Source organism: Budorcas taxicolor, chromosome 10, assembly GCF_023091745.1.
Source record: "Budorcas taxicolor isolate Tak-1 chromosome 10, Takin1.1, whole genome shotgun sequence".
Lineage (NCBI taxonomy): Eukaryota > Metazoa > Chordata > Mammalia > Artiodactyla > Bovidae > Budorcas > Budorcas taxicolor.
In genome coordinates this window covers 77716234-77735108 of record NC_068919.1, presented here as the reverse complement: position 1 = coordinate 77735108, position 18875 = coordinate 77716234, and the positions used below count along the sequence as shown (strand labels likewise).

The 18875-nt window shown below is 41.6% G+C and overlaps 2 protein-coding genes across 2 annotated transcripts in view; one reads left to right on the top strand and one right to left on the bottom strand.

Annotated features, from left to right (window-relative positions):
* Window positions 1-17137, top strand: VTI1B (vesicle transport through interaction with t-SNAREs 1B). The gene is made up of 6 exons (XM_052646451.1): window positions 1-243; window positions 9494-9552; window positions 11167-11358; window positions 13522-13695; window positions 15526-15587; window positions 16795-17137. The coding sequence occupies exons 1-6, from the start codon at window positions 129-131 to the stop codon at window positions 16889-16891; spliced, it is 699 nt and encodes a 232-aa protein (XP_052502411.1). The 5' UTR covers window positions 1-128; the 3' UTR covers window positions 16892-17137.
* The window catches only part of ARG2 (arginase 2), a 39732-nt gene continuing 37946 nt past the window's right edge, over window positions 17090-18875 (bottom strand). Inside the window, exon 8 of the mRNA XM_052646450.1 lies at window positions 17090-17557. Coding sequence (XP_052502410.1) covers window positions 17352-17557 — 206 coding nt within the window. The 3' untranslated portion in view covers window positions 17090-17351. The remainder of the gene's footprint in view (window positions 17558-18875) is intronic.

Sequence of the window (18875 nt, the reverse complement as noted above, 5' to 3'; positions counted from 1 at the left end):
AAGCGCCTCGTCGGGCGACTGTGGCGGCGGTCGCCGTGATGCCTGAGGGGCTGGGCGGCTGACGGCGGAGTAGGAGCGGGCCCTGGGCCCAGAATCTCGGCGCCCGCTGCTCGAGAGCGGTCTGCGCCATGGCCACCTCCGCCGCCTCCTCGGAGCATTTCGAGAAACTGCACGAGATCTTCCGCGGCCTCCATGAAGACCTACGAGGGGTGCCGGAGCGGCTCCTGGGGATGGCAGGGACAGGTGAGGTAGGGGCGGGATGAGGCAACGGGAACAGCGCTCCGCTAGCACCGGGAGGAAGAACCCCCACCTCCTTCCCAGACCCACGCTCCCGTCTCCTCGCTTGGCATCCTCAGGCACGCCCCCTAGGCCTGGCCGAGTCCCGGCGTCCAGAATCTCCGTGCTGCCACTTAGGTACCCAGGGGTCCACCACGGAGTGTCATCTCTCTCTTGAATCCCCTGTTGCCTTCAGAGTTCGCTGGTTTCATTTTCACTGTGGCAAGATGGGCATGAGAGACCTTATACCTGTGACCCTTAAATCTGTAAACTGAGTATAATTGGTTTTCTTTGTGGCTCTCAATACTTTGTTTTCCGCGCTTGAAAGTGTTCTCCAAAGAGTCCCATAGTTTTCACCAGATTGGCAAAGGACCTGTAGCACAGAAAGGGTTAAAAACCCAAAGCCATCTAACTTTTGAGGCTGGTGTAAATAACCAGTCTTGGGGGCGGGTGGGGGTTGGGGGAGGGATTGGTCTTTAAAATGAGGATGGTGGCCTTCAGGTGCGATCCTTTTATGACCTCTGCTTAGACCTTCCTGCCCCTTGATTTCATAATGCAGTGTGCTGCAAGCTTGTCTTGGGGGAGCTAAGAGTTTTCTGGTTGAATCTCTATAGGAAGGTCTATCATAGTTCTTTGCCTTAAAACAAGTAGATCTTGATGGCAAGGCCGATGAGACTTTCATTGCTTTTCCTGAAGCGTGGAAGCTTGAGTGTTTGCTCTGTTACCTAAGGTCACATGGATTGAATGACTCTGATGAGAATGAAACTCATACTTTTGTTTAACATATAGTTATTAAGAGAGGCTGTTGTGCACTAGGCACTGTCTAGATGCTGGTAATATTGCAGATTGCTGTGAAAAGACTTAGAGACCTCTGTTCTTATGGGTCGATGATGATATAAATATTTGGAAGTGGTGTTAAGGGCCATACAGGAAAATAAAGCAGGGCAAGGAATGGGGAAGCTCTAATTGTAAATTGGGTCGCTATGAAAGGCCTCTTTGAGGAGGTAACGTTTGAGCAGAGACTTGAAGTAAGGGACTGAACCATGCAAAAATTTGGGAGAAATGTTTCAGGAGGACAGAATAGTACTGCTGCTGCTGCTAAGTCACTTCAGTCGTGCCCAACTCTATGCAACCCCATAGACGGCAGCCCAGCAGGCTTCCCCGTCCCTGGGATTCTCCAGGCAAGAAGACTGGAGTGGGTTGCCATTTCCTTCTCCAGAATAGTACTGCAATAGTCCTTAAGCAGAAGTGAGCTTGGTATGCTCTAGGAAGAACTAAAGGGCCAGTGTATTTAGGGTGGAATGAGCAAAGGAAATACTAGTAGTAGATAAGGTTTTAAAGGGCCAGATTGTGTGGGGCCACGTGAACCCTGGTGAAAGATTTGCGTCTTTATCTAAATACAGTGACTTGAAGTTAAAGGCTACAGAACAGGAGAGTGATTGGATCTGATTTACATGGTTGAAAAATAGATCATTTTTTTCACCTGGTGTTGATTTAAATTTTGCAAGATTTGTTTCTGTAAGGGTGTGGTTGTGGTTTAGTTGCTAAGTCGTGTCTGACTCTTTCCAACCGCATGGACTGTAGCCCACCGGACTCCTCTGTCCATGGCGTTTCCCAGATTGGAGTGGGTTGCCATTTCCTTCTCCAGGGGATCTTCCCAACCCAGGGATTGAAACCCCTGTCTCTTGCATTGCACTTGGTCTCCTGCATTGTAGGCGACTTCTTTACCAACTGAGCTATCAGGGAAGACTAAATAATGCCAAAGGACATTCTGTTTCCAAAAATAGAAAACTTAGTTGTATTCACTTTTGTCATCTACCTGAGGACAATCAAAAAGGTGTGAATTTCTACCCAAGTACAAAATAGTCTCAACACAAGTTGCTGGTAACACTTAGTTGTTCAGTGGGTAAGTATTATATAGTATTTGCATATCCTCAGGTTATAAGAATTTCAACAGCCTTCAGCCTCTTTATTCACTGCTATGTTTATATTCCTCAATAAATATTTGTTGAATAAGTTGGATTTAATTAAGCAAATATACTGGGGTGTCATCTCTGAATCCTTTTTTTCTTGTACTAAGACGACTTCATAGGCTTTCCAAAGCTTTCCTATCATGAATTATTAGGCACTGAATAATATAGTCACTGAATAATATATTAATACATAACACATACCTTGCATTTAGCTTATGCTCTGTAATTGAATTCCGTATTTTCAATAAACATCTATCAAGAATTATGAATCACTCAATATGCTGGGTCTGGGGAGTTCTGTGAGTTCTTGCCTTAAATGGGAGCAGATTTCCAAAGTGTGTGATGAGTCCTAAGATAGTTTTGAGACCGTGACAGGAAGGCTAACATGGCCGTAGGGGAGTGAGAGGAAAGCTGCTCAGAAAGGAGAACTTCTGAGTGTAAAGGGTTGAGTGGGAATTTGCCTAAGAGGGGAAGTGAGAAGAGACAACAAAGGAAGGGAAAAAAAAAAGTCAAATATTCAGAACTGTGACTGAAACTTAAGATGTGTGTAGGAGATCAATAGTAGATGAGGTGCGTAAGACACAGCCAGACCCTTCAGTTCAGTTCAATTCAGTTGCTCAGTCGATTCTTGGCAACCCCATGAATCGCAGCACGCCAGGCCTCTCTGTCCATCACCAGCTCCCGAAGTTCACTCAGACTCATGTCCATCGAGTCAGTGATGCCATCCAGCCATCTCATCCTCTGTCGTCCCCTTCTCCTCCTGCCCCCAATCCCTCCCAGCATCAGAGTCTTTTCCAGTGAGTCAGCTGTTCGCATGAGGTGGCCAAAGTACTGGAGTTTCAGCTTTAGCGTCAGTCCTTCCAAAGAACACCCAGGACTGATCTCCTTTAAAATGGACTGGTTGGATCTCCTTGCAGTCCAAGGGACTCTGAAGAGTCTTCTCCAACACCACAGTTCAAAAGCATCAATTCTTCGGCGCTCAGCTTTTTTCACAGTCCAACTCTCACATCCATACATGACCACAGGAAAAACCATAGCCTTGACTAGACAGACCTTTGTTGGCAAAGTAATATCTCTGCTTTTGAATATGCTATCTAGATTGGTCATAACTTTCCTTCCAAGGAGTAAGTGTCTTTTAATTTCATGGCTGCAATCACCATCTGCAGTGATTTTGGAGCCCAAAAAAATAAAGTCTGACACTGTTTCCACTAAGGGACCTAAATATCACATTAAGACATCTAAACTTGATATGGAGAGTCAATAAAGGATTTTAAATTCCTTTAAAAGCCAGCCCATGTTGATACCAAAGGCAGAAGACATCACAAGAAAAGAAAAATACAGGCCGCTATCCCTGATGAACACAGATGCAAATATCCTGAACAAAATACAGATTCTAAAATAAAATCGGACCATATGGTTGTATTTTAGAAGGAGAATGCTGGTGGCTGAGTAGAGGTTGAAAGAGAGGCACAAAAATATGCTGGGGACCATACATTGGTGGATTTTTTTTCTGGGCTGTCTTTTCCATTCCATTGAGCTTTGAATCTGTTTTAATGCCAGTTACCATACTGTTTTCATTACTATAGCTTTATAATATACAGTTAACCCTTGAACACCAACCTTCTGTGTAGCTGAAAATCCAAGTGTAGCTTGTTGGCCCGCCTGTCCAAGGTTCCTCAGTATCTGCAGATTCAGCCAACCACAGGTTATATGGTACTGTAGAATTTACTATTGAAAAAAATGTGTTTATAAGGGGGCCTGCCCAGTTCATACCCTTGTTCAAGGGTCAGCTGTAGTTTGAAATCAGAAAGCATGATGCCTCCAGCTTTGTTCTTCTTTTTCAAGATTGCTTTGGCTAATTGTGGTCTCTTGTGGTTCCATACAAATTTTTGGATTGTTTGTTCTGTTTCGGTGGAAAATGCCCTTCATTTTGCTAATATTTTGTTGAGGATTTTTGCATCAGGGATATTGGCCTGTAATTTTCTTTTCTTGTGATGTTCTCTGGTTTTGGTATTGATGTAGTGCTGGCCTCATAAAAGACTTTGGAAGCGTTCCCTCTTCTTCTGTTGTAAGCTCTATATTTTGTCTGTTTTGTTAATTATATATCCTAAGCACCTAGGTGGAAAAGGATATGGCAACCCACTCCAGTACTCTTGCCTGGAAAATCCCATGGACAGAGAAGCCTGGTGCAGGCTACAGTCCATAGGGTCGAAGTGAGTCAGACATGACTGAAGCAACTTAGCACTCAAGCACCTAGAACAATGCCTAGTACATACTTGGTGCTCTATAAATATTTGCTGAATGGTTGTATAAATACTGTGAGTTGTTGGGAAGAGAATAGTAACTCAATATATGATTAAATGTTGAAACTGAAGGTGATTTTATTTACCATGTTTTCCATATTGTCATCACTTTTAAAATCAATGTATACACCTATTTTTAAAAAGGATAGGATTAACAGACGCAATGTGTCCTACTTTAGGAAGTTTGTATGGAAGTGACAGTCCATTAGCATTTGTGATACTTATTAATCCATTATTACTTTAAACACCCACAACAGTAATTTGTAGTCTTAGTTTTGCAGCATCTGAAGAGGTCTCTCCACATATCTCAGGCTGCTGTAAATTCTTATCCAGTCAATACAGTAAGTACCTATAGTCATGATTTCTAGTTTTAGTTTCGTAGCACCTGAAGGCATCTCTCCACATGTTGTAATGAACATTGTAAAATTATTCAGTTTTTCACTTCAATTCACTTAAATTTCAGTTGCTATACACAAAACTCCATTATTTTGGAAACCAGAAAAAATGATAACTATGGAGGACCATATGTAGCAGGTTGGTAAACACAATTACTCACTGACTGCAGAATTTTAATTTTTCCAACACTTCATATTCTTTAAATTTAGTTTTTGCCTAGTTCTTCCTACCTAGGAATTTACTTTAAAAACACTGGTAGTCACTGTTTGTTGAGCCCTAATGTGCTTAGCATTTGCTGCGTGTTTGTTATGTGTATTGTCTTTTTCAGACAACTATACAGGTCAGTGCTGTTATATTTCTTATTTATAATTGAGGAACCAGGCTTAGAGTGATCTGATGCTTTAATTTCCTTTATGGTGTGAGATCCAGGTTAACCATGAGGTCTGCAAAGAGGATGTAGGTCCTAGAAATGCTGCAAGGGAGCACCAAAAGCATTAATCACAGATTTTAAAGATCCTGGTGAAACTGAAGTTATTTCCACAGTTCTAATGGACCAAGATGAGTCATTCTGGGGCTGTGAAAATTCAAACTGCTAGATGGCTGGATGGCATCACTGACTCGATGGACGCAAGTCTGAGTGAACTCCGGGAGTTGGTGATGGACAGGGAGGCCTGGCGTGCTGCAATTCATGGGATCGCAAAGAGTTGGACATGACCGAGCGACTGAACTGAACAAGTGGCTCTGCTGGTAAAGAATCCACCTGCAGTGCGGAAGACTTGGGTTTGATCCCTGGGTTGGGAAGATCCCCTGGAGAAGGGAAAGGCTACCCACTGCAGTATTCTGGCCTGGAGAATTCCATGGACTGTATAGTCCGGAGTGTCACAGAGAGTTGGACATGACTGAGCTACCTTCTTTTCTTTTTCTACAAGATGGAGAGGCTGCCACCTTGGTTGAGATGAGGTGGGCTTCCTCTAGCACTTTCAGAGCTGGCTCTTTCCATTTTATTCCGTGTCTGAGACATTGTGCTGCCATGCACCTCGTTTACCAAACATTTCGGCTGCAGAGTGAGTCACTCACATGTGAATGGTTTGGAAAGACATGAGGGGTCAAGAATAGTGTTATTTAGAGTAGCTCTTTTTTTCTGAGTTTCCGGTGTCCCTTCTACCTGGTATCAGTCTTGCTGTTTTGTAGTTGATTATAGTGTTAATTCTAGCTCCCTAAAAAATGAAGAGATTTGAAAGGATTGTACCTGTGTACCTTGAGAGCATGAAAATACCCCTCAGTGCCATCGTGTACATGGTGTACAGTGCCATAGTCAGGAGACTTGCATTCTGTAACTAGTGTTGCTACACATCTTCTCTTTTCTATGGCCTTGGGGAAGACAGTTTCTCCAGGCTCTGGTTTCCTCAACTGTAAAATGAGGTTAGACTAGATGATTTCTGAGGGCCATCTTAGCTCTTAACATTCATTAATTTCACAATTCTGAGCAAAGCATAAAGGAACAGGTATCGATACCTCTCAGTTGGGTAGGGGTTCCATCTCTTGAATCTTTAAAAGTGTATAGGCTGTAGAGCACTCCTAGGAGAATATATGTCTTATGAAATCAGAGAGTAGAGTATTCCAAAAAGACTGAGAATAACAGAATCATGCAGGGAAGTTAGTGAAAGGATCAAGACTCTGTGGACTACCTTGCCACCCCCCTACCCCAATTCTTATTATACAGCTGCCTTCTTTGAATTATTTGAGAATTTGTCCCTTAGGAAAGCAGATATTCATATCCTTTAACAAAGATTAAATGAGGAGAACTTAGGACTAACAGAGATGTAGAAAAATCTAGGACCAGAGCGCCCTTATAGAACTCTGTCATCTTGGATCAGGAGTGAGTGAGTGTGCTTGCGTTTGGAGATGTGCCTCTTCAGAGGAGTGGTGGCACTCAACACTTTCGTGAATGCTGATTGTAAAATAATATGATAGCTCTCCATGGAAGTAGCCATTCTTGATTGCAGATATTATTTCACTGCTGATGGGTGGAAACACAGCCCACTCAAGGATAATAAGGCTGCTTTGGCACTTCTGCTGGCTCAGACAGGGAGAATCTGCCTGCAGTGTGAGAGACCCAGGTTCAATCCCTGGGTCAGGGAAGATGCCTGGAGAAGGGAATGGCTACCCACTCCAGTGTTCTTGCCTGGAGAATTCCATGAACAGGAAAGCCTGATGGGCTACAGTCTATGGGGTTGCAAAGAACAACTAACAATTTCACTTGTGGTGGTAATTTCATGGTGGTTACCTCATGGCTGGTCAAGAGGTAGGCCTTTTGCTTTGTCTGAACTTTCTCCTTTTGAGGGGGTGGGTGGCACGTTGTGAGCAGTGTGTGGTGAAAAATAGTTCACCTGGAATAGCTATTAAGGGAATGCGCATGACAATGAATGCCGCTTAGTAAAGGGTGGATTGTCGCTTGACTCTTGCAGGCAATAACAGTGTCTAAGAAGCACCCTACCAGGTTTAGAGTTCTAGAACCTATGGGATGTACAAAAGAAAAGGTAAATTCCTCTACTCAGAGGGAGACTGAGCTCAAGTTGAGAATATAGAATATATACAGCCAAGTGATTTACGTTAAAAAGTAGTGGACAGCTGACATGCTAGATGCTATGTGATTAACACAATGTAAAATCTATATAAAGCATGACAGTGGTGTTACTTCCAACATGGGATTGGGTTTGAAAGTCAAGGTGTGAGATGAAAATCAGGGTCAACAAAATTATCCAAGAAAATCTTAGGACAGCATGTTGAGTACCCACATGCCATCCCTTCATAGGCCTTATACTCTACCGTTTTCTTGGCATTGGTAAAAGATTGCTCTTTCCTCAGTTGATGGCAGTGCTGGCTTGTATTTAGAAATCACACTGAGTGAAAAACACATAGATTGTCCTCATACATGCTACAGTATGGAGGAACTTTGAAGGTTTTATGCTAAGCGAGATAAGTCAAACACAAAAGACAAATACTGTATGATTCCTCTTATATGGGGGTGCTTGGAGTAGTCAGATTCATAGACACAGAAAGTAGAATAACGGTTACCAGAGTCTGAAGGGAGGGCATATAGGGAGTTAGTGTTTACTGGGTGTAGAGTTTGGGATGATGCAAAGATTCTATAGATGGATAGCAGTGATGGTTGCCCAACATTGTATATGTACTTCATGCCACTTAACTGTACACTTAAAATGGTCAAAATGGTAAGTTTTATATTGTATGTATTTTACCACAGTTTAAAAAAAAGTATCCCAGATTGTGAATGTAATCCCAAAAGATGAGTTCAAAAAATATTATAAACAGTGACAGTTTGTGGTAATAAGTAGATTATGTGTAGATTTCCAGGGAGAACATTCATTTTGCTGTATACATTTGAAAAAAAACAAACTCCTCATAAATAGGGCTAATTTTTCCTTCTTAGGTGTGATTTACCTCCTCATTTCCTAGCCGAGGAGGGAGGTTAGGTCCCAAAAAGATGAAGAGAATTATCTGGCTTACATGTTGAGTTAGGCCCAAAGCTAAGACCAAAACCTAAGCTCATTTACTCCCCAGCACTTCCCCCCATACAAAGTTTACCAGGTACTCACTTCATCATTGTGGTGTGTCTAAGCACCATTTTTACTGTAATTATTTCCTTTATATCAGTATTTCATGTAAAATGCATTTATTTAACATACAAAGTTACTTTAAAAGGACACTTTATATCACTGCCTTAGATGAAAAATCTATAGAACCTAGCTATATGATCAGAAAAGCTACAATGAAGACAAAACAGTGCTGGTTTAGTTAGATGTCCATGCTTTGAGGCTAAAGCCTGTTCTATTTTTTTAAAGAGGAGATTAGTAGTTTTTAGGTATTAAAGACATACTAGAACTAAAATGACAGGATGCAAAGGATTGAACAAGGAATGACATTTTCCCCTGTGTGAGTTAGTGGTATTTTAGATCATTTCCTATACCACTGCCAGTGGGTATGGCTAAGAAACTTGTGCTGTATGCCTTGCAGGCTCTCCAGAGAGCAAAGTAGGTGGGCTTTGAATATATTTTGCAGAAAAGCAGTGGATAAGTGTTAATGTAGAGATGTGATTTACCATGGGGATGAAGACTTCAGAGAATTGGTATTGTTAAACATTCTTATTGATCAAAGCGTGCCTGGTCCCTTTGTTAGGTTGGTGAAAAAAGATTGACGATAATTAGACCTGTTTTCTTTCTTAGTAGGAATGCTGTTGGTCTTTGGGGCCAGATCATTGTTACACAGGACTGTCCCTAGTTTAGGTACTCTTGTTCCCTGGCCACTTAAATGCCAGTGATAATACCATCCATCCACCCCCCCCCGCCCCCATTAATTCTGGTAACTAGTTCTCTTACTTTTCTAAATGTCTTTCAGGGGTGATTAAGTACTGTAGGGTACCCCCAGAAAGGAAGTGGGGAATATATTCTAAGCAGAGGGTATGTTCTCTACAAATAAGTGTTTGGAAGCAGGATTGAGTATTTAAAACTCATCTATCTTTTCCAGAAGAGAAGAAGAAGTTGATCAGAGATTTCGATGAAAAGCAACAGGAAGCAAATGAAACGGTGAGAACAGGAACAAGTCCTGTTTCCTCTTCCTGTCTGTTGGTCTTTGCCAGAAGTAATGCTTGTGACATTACGATCACAGATTTAACTGTTCCTGTCTATTGACCTTAGTTTTGATTATTTCTTACTAAATGAGGCCAGTTGATGGGGATGGGTATTGAGTAAAACTTGAAGATTCCTCTGTGAGTCCTTGATAAAACATTGCTGATACAGTAAGGACATTCTCCTTTTACCTGGGTGGCCTTTTGAAAGCACTTTTTAAAAGCTGGCCATTAAGATAACTTACTCTCCTTTGTTAAATTTACTGTCACAGAAAATGGAGCTCAGAGGTGGTTCCTACTCACATTGCCTTGTTTTGAAAAACAGGTTTTGGTACCTTGGGCAAGGTATGCATGGTCAGGATAGAGTTCTCAGTCAGGACCCTCAGCTTATCAGAAGTTGGTCCAGGTTGCTAAGCAGTTTAAGAACTGCTTCATTTAACCTGTGACTTTTCTTTAAGAAAAAAAGAAAGAAATTTTTGCTCTTACCTTTTAGAAGTAAGGGTCCTCTGTCTTCATCGCATTGTGTCTAGCTTTAGCAAACCCTTTTAGGAGGCTGGAGCTAAAATCTCGGTCTCTGGTTAGCACTCCAAAGAAATAGTTGCCTCTAGTATCTGCTACCCCAGAGCAGACTGAAGAATTCTTTTTAAGCCAGAGAACTGTATTGTTTGTTGAAGAATACCTCCTTTATTCCAATGAAGTTTTGAGAAGTTAAGCCCATCTGCATCCTTTTTTTTCGCTCTGCATGTATTTGAAGGAGGATCAGCCTACCAGACTATGGAAACTATCACCTTCATAATGGGCGTACAAGAAACTTTCCTAATACCTCTGCATTACTGGGCATATATCTGTGATATCTGTTACAGAGCTAGGCCTCTTTTTCAGTTAACATCTTGGTAGCATTTTCTAAAGTTAACCAGTCCTACTCTGGCCATCCAAAGCAGAAGAAAATGACTCATGGGCTCTTACAAATGAGTCTGTGTGTTACAATTTACTTGTCCCAGAAAAATGGAAATGATCTGGACCCCTGGTTATTCTCACATGGACACAAACAGTTGATTTTCAGGTGGAGGAAGGGAAGAACCTTGATGCCATACCCCTAATCATTTTTAGTACAGTAGGTTCCTAAGTGCTTCGTGATAGCACTTGGACCGTAACAGGCTAAGAACTTGGTATACTGAAAAGAGTATGAAGATCTGGAATCCTGATTTATGTAATCTTGAACAGGTTTCTTCAAGTCTCATATATGAAGTAAAAGTATTTCCTACCGTTTTGGTCTGTTGTGAGGATTAAATGAGAGAATACATGTCAAAATGTTTAATAAGCTATAAGCTACTTGTTAGTTTTCTCACTCATTCATCACATACTTTTTGAAGACCTGTTCTGTGCCTGTTGGGCACTGTGCCAAGCACTCAGTAAAGAAGTAAAGGTGTCACATGTGGTCCTTCCCCTCCTGGGCCACATGTTGAATATTTATTTAGGATTGCTTGTGGTTTGATTAGTCCAAACTAGACATATTACCCATATGAGGGAGAATAGAAGCAGGCCGTCTACTCACTGCTTTCTGCCTTCCTAGCTGGCAGAGATGGAAGAGGAACTGCGTTATGCACCCCTATCTTTTCGTAACCCTATGATGTCTAAGCTGCGAACCTACCGGAAGGACCTTGCCAAACTCCATCGGGAAGTGAGAAGTACGCCTTTGACAGCCACTCCTGGGGCCCGAGGAGACATGAAATATGGCACATACGCTGTGGAGAACGAGCATATGGTGAGTTTCAGCCGTCTTTGTCCTGTGGGTCTGTGGCACAATGATTAACCAAATTGTGGAGTACAGTTCAAGTACTCCCCAAGGATGCCTGGTTTTTTCCCTCTTCTTTCTTGCATCCAATTTCCCTTCTCCCCTTGGGTGCCTGCTTCTACTGAATTTAATGCAGATCATTCCAAGCAATTTACCTGTTTAGATTTTTTTGTATCCTTTATGTATAAAATAGTGCTTGATGGGTAGTGGTGATAAACAAGTGTTACCTATTCATATTATACCTGGACTCTAGTCTGATTCACCAATCCAGTTTCTTTCTCACATATCCCCCCAGAGTTCAGTTAGGATTTTAACTTATCAGAGCATTGTTATAAAAGTAACCCATGCTTTCCCTTACATTTGTATCAAGATGGCCCAATAGCCCAGATACAGTAGAGAAAGCAGGATGCTTCCCAAAAAGGGGGCTGACGCCTTACTTCATCATAATAGAAAGTGAGCCAGGCTGCCTCTCTAGCCTCCAGTGTTCTCATTTATAAAATTAGACTACTAAATTGAAAATGTGTATTCTCAAACTGTCTAAAGAAGCTAGATAGGTAAAGGAGAAAAGCTTCACAAAGGTTAAATTTCATGTGTTACATTTGGGACTATATTCCACAGCACAAAGTAGAAATGGCCTGGCTGGTAATGTGGGAGAGAAGTGGAAGGGGGCCCACTAGTGCAGACTGTATGGATGTAGAAGGGCTGATTAAACAAATCCTATTTCATGAAGCATCCTAAATATGGTTTAAGAGATATTCAAATGATAATGGCCTGACATTCCTGATGTGAAAACCAGAGTATTTGAGAATGATGTAAAATTTTCAAAGGAGAGTGGGAAAATGCAGGCAAGTAGCGCTTGTTAAAAGTGAGATGAAAGGTGTACAGTGACTTTGGTCATCTGTGACCCAAAAAGCCCCAAAAACAAAAGGGGGGAAGATAATTCCAAGCAACAATTTTGCTTTAAAATTATTAGTTTCAGAAATTATAAAAACAATATAGGTATATAAAGTACTTTCAGTAGAATTACTGTTCCAAATCTGGGGTTGATTCATGTGACCTTACTGTCTCTCCCTGCTCTTTCTTAAGCCCACTCAGTTGAAAATCCTCATCTTTTATGTTTAAAAATGCTGTTTTCCTGCTGCTTTTAAGCCAGTGTAAACTGGGGTTCATTTCAGCCTTTTTCAGTGGTTTCCTCACTCACTTGTCTGTATGCTATATATGAAGTGAAAAAGCCTTCTTGTTGCTTCTGATCTGGAAACACATCTTTTCAGCTTCTTAATGGTGGTATCGAGTGCTAATGGTCACCTGCTCAGTAATAGGCCTTGTGAGCTGACCCCTTTTCCAGAGTTTGTACGCATGTATGCTCTGAAGAGCTGAGAACTTAGAGCTGCCTCCATTTCTGTCAGTAGTTATTTCTGGCCTGACAAAGGCTGCTTCGGTCCTCATGCCTCCTGTGCTTAGGAATAGGTGGAATAATACTTTGGTGGAGTTTCAGAAATAGGGCGCTTACTTGGCCCCAGATACTACCTCCCCTGAGAGTAAATCACCAGTGTAACAACTTCAGTATTTGTCTTCTGTGTTTGGCCTGAGGCGAAATTCTTTGGATGCTTACCAAGAGTGTAGCTACTTTTTTCCAGAGAGTAGTAGTCTCTCACACTTTTAAGTGATTTCTGTGTGTGCTGAACACGAATAGCTTATTCTGTGGTCACTCAGTACCAATCAGTGGGACCTTTCAGTGAATTACACTATCTCTAAGGTGGTAGAGTTTAGTTGGTTTGCCCTATCAAAATGATAGGATGTATGCATTTTCAGGTAGCGCCTGCATCCCAGATCTGGGCCATTGCCTCTCAGAAGTTGTTAGTCCAGGAAGCACATGAGTCAGTTCAGATTCGTCAGGAGCACAAGGAAGATGCTCTGGTGTATTGAATCCTTTCGTTGCCTCACTTACATGTAACAAGCAGTGGACTGGGAGGTATTGTGATCCTAGATTGAACCCCAGGTTCTCTTGTAGTCTGATTCATTAGCATCTTTGATTGTCTTACAAGTAATGAAAATTACTACACATTATATCCCTTCTTATAAATTCATTTATAATGGAAGAAGTCTAACAATTCCCTCCCGTACTCCTGTCAGAATCGGCTACAGTCTCAAAGGGCATTGCTTCTTCAAGGCACTGACAGCCTGAACCGGGCCACCCAGAGTATTGAGCGTTCTCATCGTATTGCCGCAGAGACTGACCAGATTGGCTCAGAAATCATAGAAGAGCTGGGGGAGCAACGTGACCAGTTGGAACGTACCAAGAGTAGAGTAAGTCTGGGTGGATAGGGAGAGGGGCAAAAATGGGGAAAGTAGGTGGGCCCATTACACCCTGATGTTTTGCTGCTGTCAGAAGCTACCACAGTTCCAAATTCAGGGTATGATTTTTTAGGTTCTTATGCTTTCTCTGTTCGTAATTTGCTTGACTAAAACATATCCCTTGGAAGTAATTTTACTTGTAAGATTTAGAGGTCATTGGGCAGGGGGAGTGAGATTGCATAAAACCCAGTTTCTGCATTTATTGAAGATTGTCAAATAGCATTGTAGCCATACCATCCTTTTATTAGGTCCTGTATTAGGTCCTGTATTATGAACTAAATTTCTGTTTCTCACACGTCTAGTAGAACACCTGCTATTCTTATGAAAGCAACATTTGCTTTAAAAGATTCTAGCTTTCCTGTCATTTAGAGCCAAGGCTATTTTCCACATGTCATAAAATAGTACTACCGACAATTTAAAGAGGTTTAATCCTGGACTCTTCTTAACCTAAGATAAGGGAGATCATGGGCTTCCCTGATGGCTCAGTGGTAAAGAATGCGGCTGCAGTGTAGGAGACACAGGAGACAGAGGTTCGATCCCTGGGTCGAGAAGATCCCCTGGAGTAGGAAACAGCAACCCACTCCAGTATTCTTGCCTAGGAAGTCCCATGGACAGAGGACGTGGCGGGCTACAGTCCATGGGGTCACAGAGTCAGATATGACTGAGCAACTAACACCACTACTGCTACACACTAAGGGAGATCACTGTGAGAAAACAAAATCCTTAGGCCAAATGATGACTATACTGTGGCCTCTATCTACTATCACTCTAAGAGGCTCTGGAAAACAACTTATTTCTTCCTTTCTGTACCATCTGCAAAGGAATTTTAAAAACTGCCAATGGAATGCTGTATTAAGAGCATGAGGCAGATAAATGAAACACAGATACTGTGGGCAAGACTTAGATATGAGAAAGTCATCTCAAATCCCCACACTGAGCTGTTATTTTCCCACGTTAGTAGCCATTATTCTCCACTCTTAAAATCAAGTCAGAATGATTTTGACAACTTAAAATCAAGTCAGGTATCACCCTCCTCAGTGAAAATTCACAGTAAAGTACTGAATTCAAGTAAGCTGCAGAGAAAGCAGCTTGTTTGGAGATTGCATGGTTTATTTGTTTTTACTTTTGAACTTACTAGATGGATTAGTTGAATTTAAAAGCTGAGGAATGAGCTGAGAGATCAACTTAACCAAGGCCACTGGTGAACAGGAACAGATGGCAGGTGGCATCTGTTGAAATATCCTCCAGCTATATAGGTTAGTAACAGGCAACCAAAAGGGGAAAAAAAAGGCTTTTAAAAAAAGATTAATTCCTTTCATAATTCAATATAAGTATCTCTTAGAAGGGTAAAGAAAAAAGGAAAAAGAACCAGATCTCAAAAGTGGTAATCCACCAGCCTATAAAAACAAACATTAACTCAGGAGGCTCTCCTGGAGTTTGGCTGATGAAATTCACATCTTAAGTTGCTCAGAGTTACTTCGGTTACTGGCAAGGTACACTTGAAGACTTTGTTTTGTGTAGCCACAGTGAAGGATTAGCTCAGTACCAGAGGTCTCCTCACAGCAGCCTTGGGATACAATCATTCCTAGGCCTTATTGATAAGTATTAAAGTATCTTGTCCTTTCCAGTTTCTTCTATTTATAGAGGCCATCATTTAAATTGATTTGATTTCTGGGAGTTTTTCAACATAAACCCTTTAACACCCGTCAATTTACTCAGGCTCAGTTCTACAGTGTGTACTTCTGTAAGAAGAGGGAAATAATTGCTATTTTCTCTTCTCAGCTGGTAGATACAAGTGAAAACTTGAGCAAAAGTCGGAAGATTCTCCGCTCAATGTCCAGAAAGTAAGTTTTAAAAATTAGTCACAGAATTAATTTCTCTTAATTCTAATCTTTCGGCTGAGAATGTCAAAGCTTTAAACTGTGACTTGCAAAGGTACTGATAAAACAGAAGAAATAAAGAGTATCACATAGTTAAGTATCCCAGGAAAAAATCCATTTTTGGAAGTATATATGCTGGTATGATTTGGAGCCATGGAAAACTGGTCTACTGAAAGGACTTTTTATCCTAGTTTACATTCCTTAAAGAAGACAGCACATGGGAACAGAGCTTCATATTCCTGGAAATAAATTTGTAAAAACTTAATTAGAAAACTTTTCACTGCTATGGCTTCATACTTGATTTTGGCTCTGCTTGCCCTTTATGGGAGTCAGCCCTTATTTGGGAGTTCTGTCTTGTTAGCAAGGAGCTGACTTGAGAAAAAACCCTCTAGGTAAGTGCTGACAGCAGCAGAGCCATGGGCAGAAGGGAAGTATTGGCACTGAGGCTGAATTTGGGGGGTGAGTCGGTGTAGGTAGTATGAGTGAGACTATAACCAAGTCATGGAACTAGCAAGAAAGTGAGATTTTCCAAACAGTGGTAAGTTCCTTGTGGAGCAGGAAGAAATGTCCGATTTCGATTCTTTGTGTTAAAGAATATAGGAGTGTCAGAAAAATTTCTACCTTTATAGAGAAAGAAAGGCAAGAAGTTTGAGAAGACATTGAAAGGCACTCCCAGCTTCTAGTTACTCATCCTAAAGCAGGACCACCTCCTTGTACCCAAGCTGGACTTGGACCCTGGAGTCTCCTGGCACCCCTTCTCCTAATGTGTCCTCACAGCTGTAGATGGTTAGGTAGTGAACTTCTACTTTGAAATCTGATTCAACTGATTTAAAATATGGTATACTTTTTCACATGTACATTTAATATTTTTCTAATTAGCCCATCATAGAAAAAGTACTTTTAAAGTGAAGTACTAATTACTATTTGAAGACATTTTAGAAAAAAAACATTTGTATGTTTTGGTACCTTATTGCCCCATTTTTCAATATTTTTGTGAGGTAGATAGTAGTAATTATTTACAGGTTACTAAGTGGCTACATGATCAAACAAAAATTCAGTCTGCCTCACAGTATCCTGTCTTGGCCCCAGGTCAAACTCCTCAGTATTAAGAATGGAAAGAAATAAGGTTACCCAGAGTTCTGACTACATCCCACTTTGCTTCTCTTTGTAGAGTGACAACCAACAAGCTGCTACTTTCCATCGTCATCTTACTGGAGCTAGCCATTCTGGGAGGCCTGGTTTATTACAAATTCTTTCGCAGGCATTAAACCTCCTGTAGGGAAGGGTTTGTGGACCAGAACTGTGACTCTGTGAATGAATGGCGTTAGAGGTGTGGAAAAAAATCTTATTGCTGCTGTGAACTAGCGGTTCAAGAAGGCACTGTGTAGCCACTGTGGGTGGAGGGAGGAAGACGGAAGACCACTGAAATGTGAAGGAACAGTAATAAGACCAGTATGATATACCAAGGTAATAAATGTCCTTTATGACTTCTTTAAGTTTACACAGTGCTCCAACATATTAATACCCTGTGAGCGTCAAAAAACCAATACATGTACAGTACTATTATCGGTCACCAAAATGAAAGGGAAGGAAACTTTACAATTGTAAGAATGCACAGATGTTCTCATTAAGGCAGTATTGACCCAGATGATCATTCAGTATCTGTCACCGCAAACGCCTCATGGCTCTGGAATGCCCACTGTGACACGTGTCAACAAACACTATTCCCTAAATTCTTACACGTTCTTCACTCTCTGATTCATCTGGTGAGCTGGGAGTAGGAAGTTGGTCATAGACAACATGCCCTCCCTCCCTCGTCTGCCCGAAACTCGAAGCAATGACATCCACTGCCAGGCTGGCTGTAGCCTTGGCCTCCTCCTCTGACACGGCCAACCGAGGATTGACTTCAACGAGATCAAGGGCCGAGAGCAACCCTGAAAACAAAGCAGGACAAAAAGAAAACTTCCTAGCTGCTCCTTTCAGTGAGGGTCGTCCCACCTGGGTAGAACACACCAAGGTGAAAGGGTCATTTTCTACTAGAAAATTACCCACTGTCAGGAAGGCCCTTACACCTCATCCTCTTGGGCATGAATTTAAGTTAGAAACACTGGTAATGCCGGAGTAGGATTGAAAGAAACCTTTAAAGTAATTAAGTCAGTTATCCCTGTTTAATAACATAACAGGCATGACTTGACAGGCTTTCTGGTTAGGATGAGCAAGGCCGGGGTGAGGGGTAAGCAGGGGTGGCAGTAGGAGTTTCCAATCTAGTTGGGAAAATGTATCATTTCCAGTATTTCTAGGGACCTGCCAGATGCCTGCCTGTAGTTGTGTGATGAAATCTCTCACATCTCACTAGCCAGCACTCTGTTCCCACTTCTGAACTCTGGCGCTGTGTAACTTTTAAGGCACCATGTGTCCTAAAGTATAGCTGTTACTGCATATCTTACTCTCACCCCTGCAAGTTTGAACTCTGAGGACAGGCTCCATGTATGACACAGTTCTTAGGTCTCCCTTCAGACTGATGCAGTATCTTGCACTTGGTCATATTTAGTTTGAACTCCAGTTACCTTCTGTAAGGGTCTGGGTACCTGTGCCAAAGGGTTTGAGGCGGGAAGATTAGACCATAAAAGAACCTATCTAGACCTGCCCTCTGCCCCTCCCCATCAACATATATATGCCCTACTTCTGGGGTGTTTATCTTTAGTTGGTTATTCTGGATGAAGTTAATCTACCTCCTTTAAGAGTCACTAGAAGAAACTAGATTGGAGTATACAAGTATCTGAGTATTTAGGGTGGCCATAAAGCCTGGATACATGGATGGATATACCTATCGACTTATGGATATTATATTTTAGTACATGTACATTCAATGCTAGTACATCCGCACAGTGTGCCGTCCCTTAGGAGCAATGTGGAGTTCAGTGCACCGTGCAGAACTACAGTGAGCAGGTGTGTCCACCAGTCCCTGCACACGCATCTGTATCCAGTTTCCACCTACTAAATGTGGACCTTTTGCATAGCCCAGAAGTAAATCAGGAGGGTTCAAACTGTTAAAAACATATACTACCCATATTTCTAGACTACTGCCACCTTGTAGATTAATTTAAGCAAACTGCTTTATCTAGTTGATAAAGTACCATTCAGTAATTGTTTAAATTTTATAATGAGAGGTCATTTAAAGTAGCCTTAAAACCAAGAGTTTTCTGACAAAAATGGAAAGTGTTTGCAAATGAGTATGAGTTTGGGGACAGT

What these genes read in the sequence shown, in the direction of transcription:
- VTI1B (XM_052646451.1), top strand. Translation starts at nt 129, where the DNA reads ATGGCCACCTCCGCCGCCTCCTCGGAGCATTTCGAGAAACTGCACGAG. An exon ending in CCTGGGGATGGCAGGGACAG is followed by an intron (nt 244 to 9,493) that starts GTGAGGTAGGGG and finishes TATCTTTTCCAG; the next exon opens with AAGAGAAGAAGAAGTTGATC. An exon ending in AACAGGAAGCAAATGAAACG is followed by an intron (nt 9,553 to 11,166) that starts GTGAGAACAGGA and finishes CTGCCTTCCTAG; the next exon opens with CTGGCAGAGATGGAAGAGGA.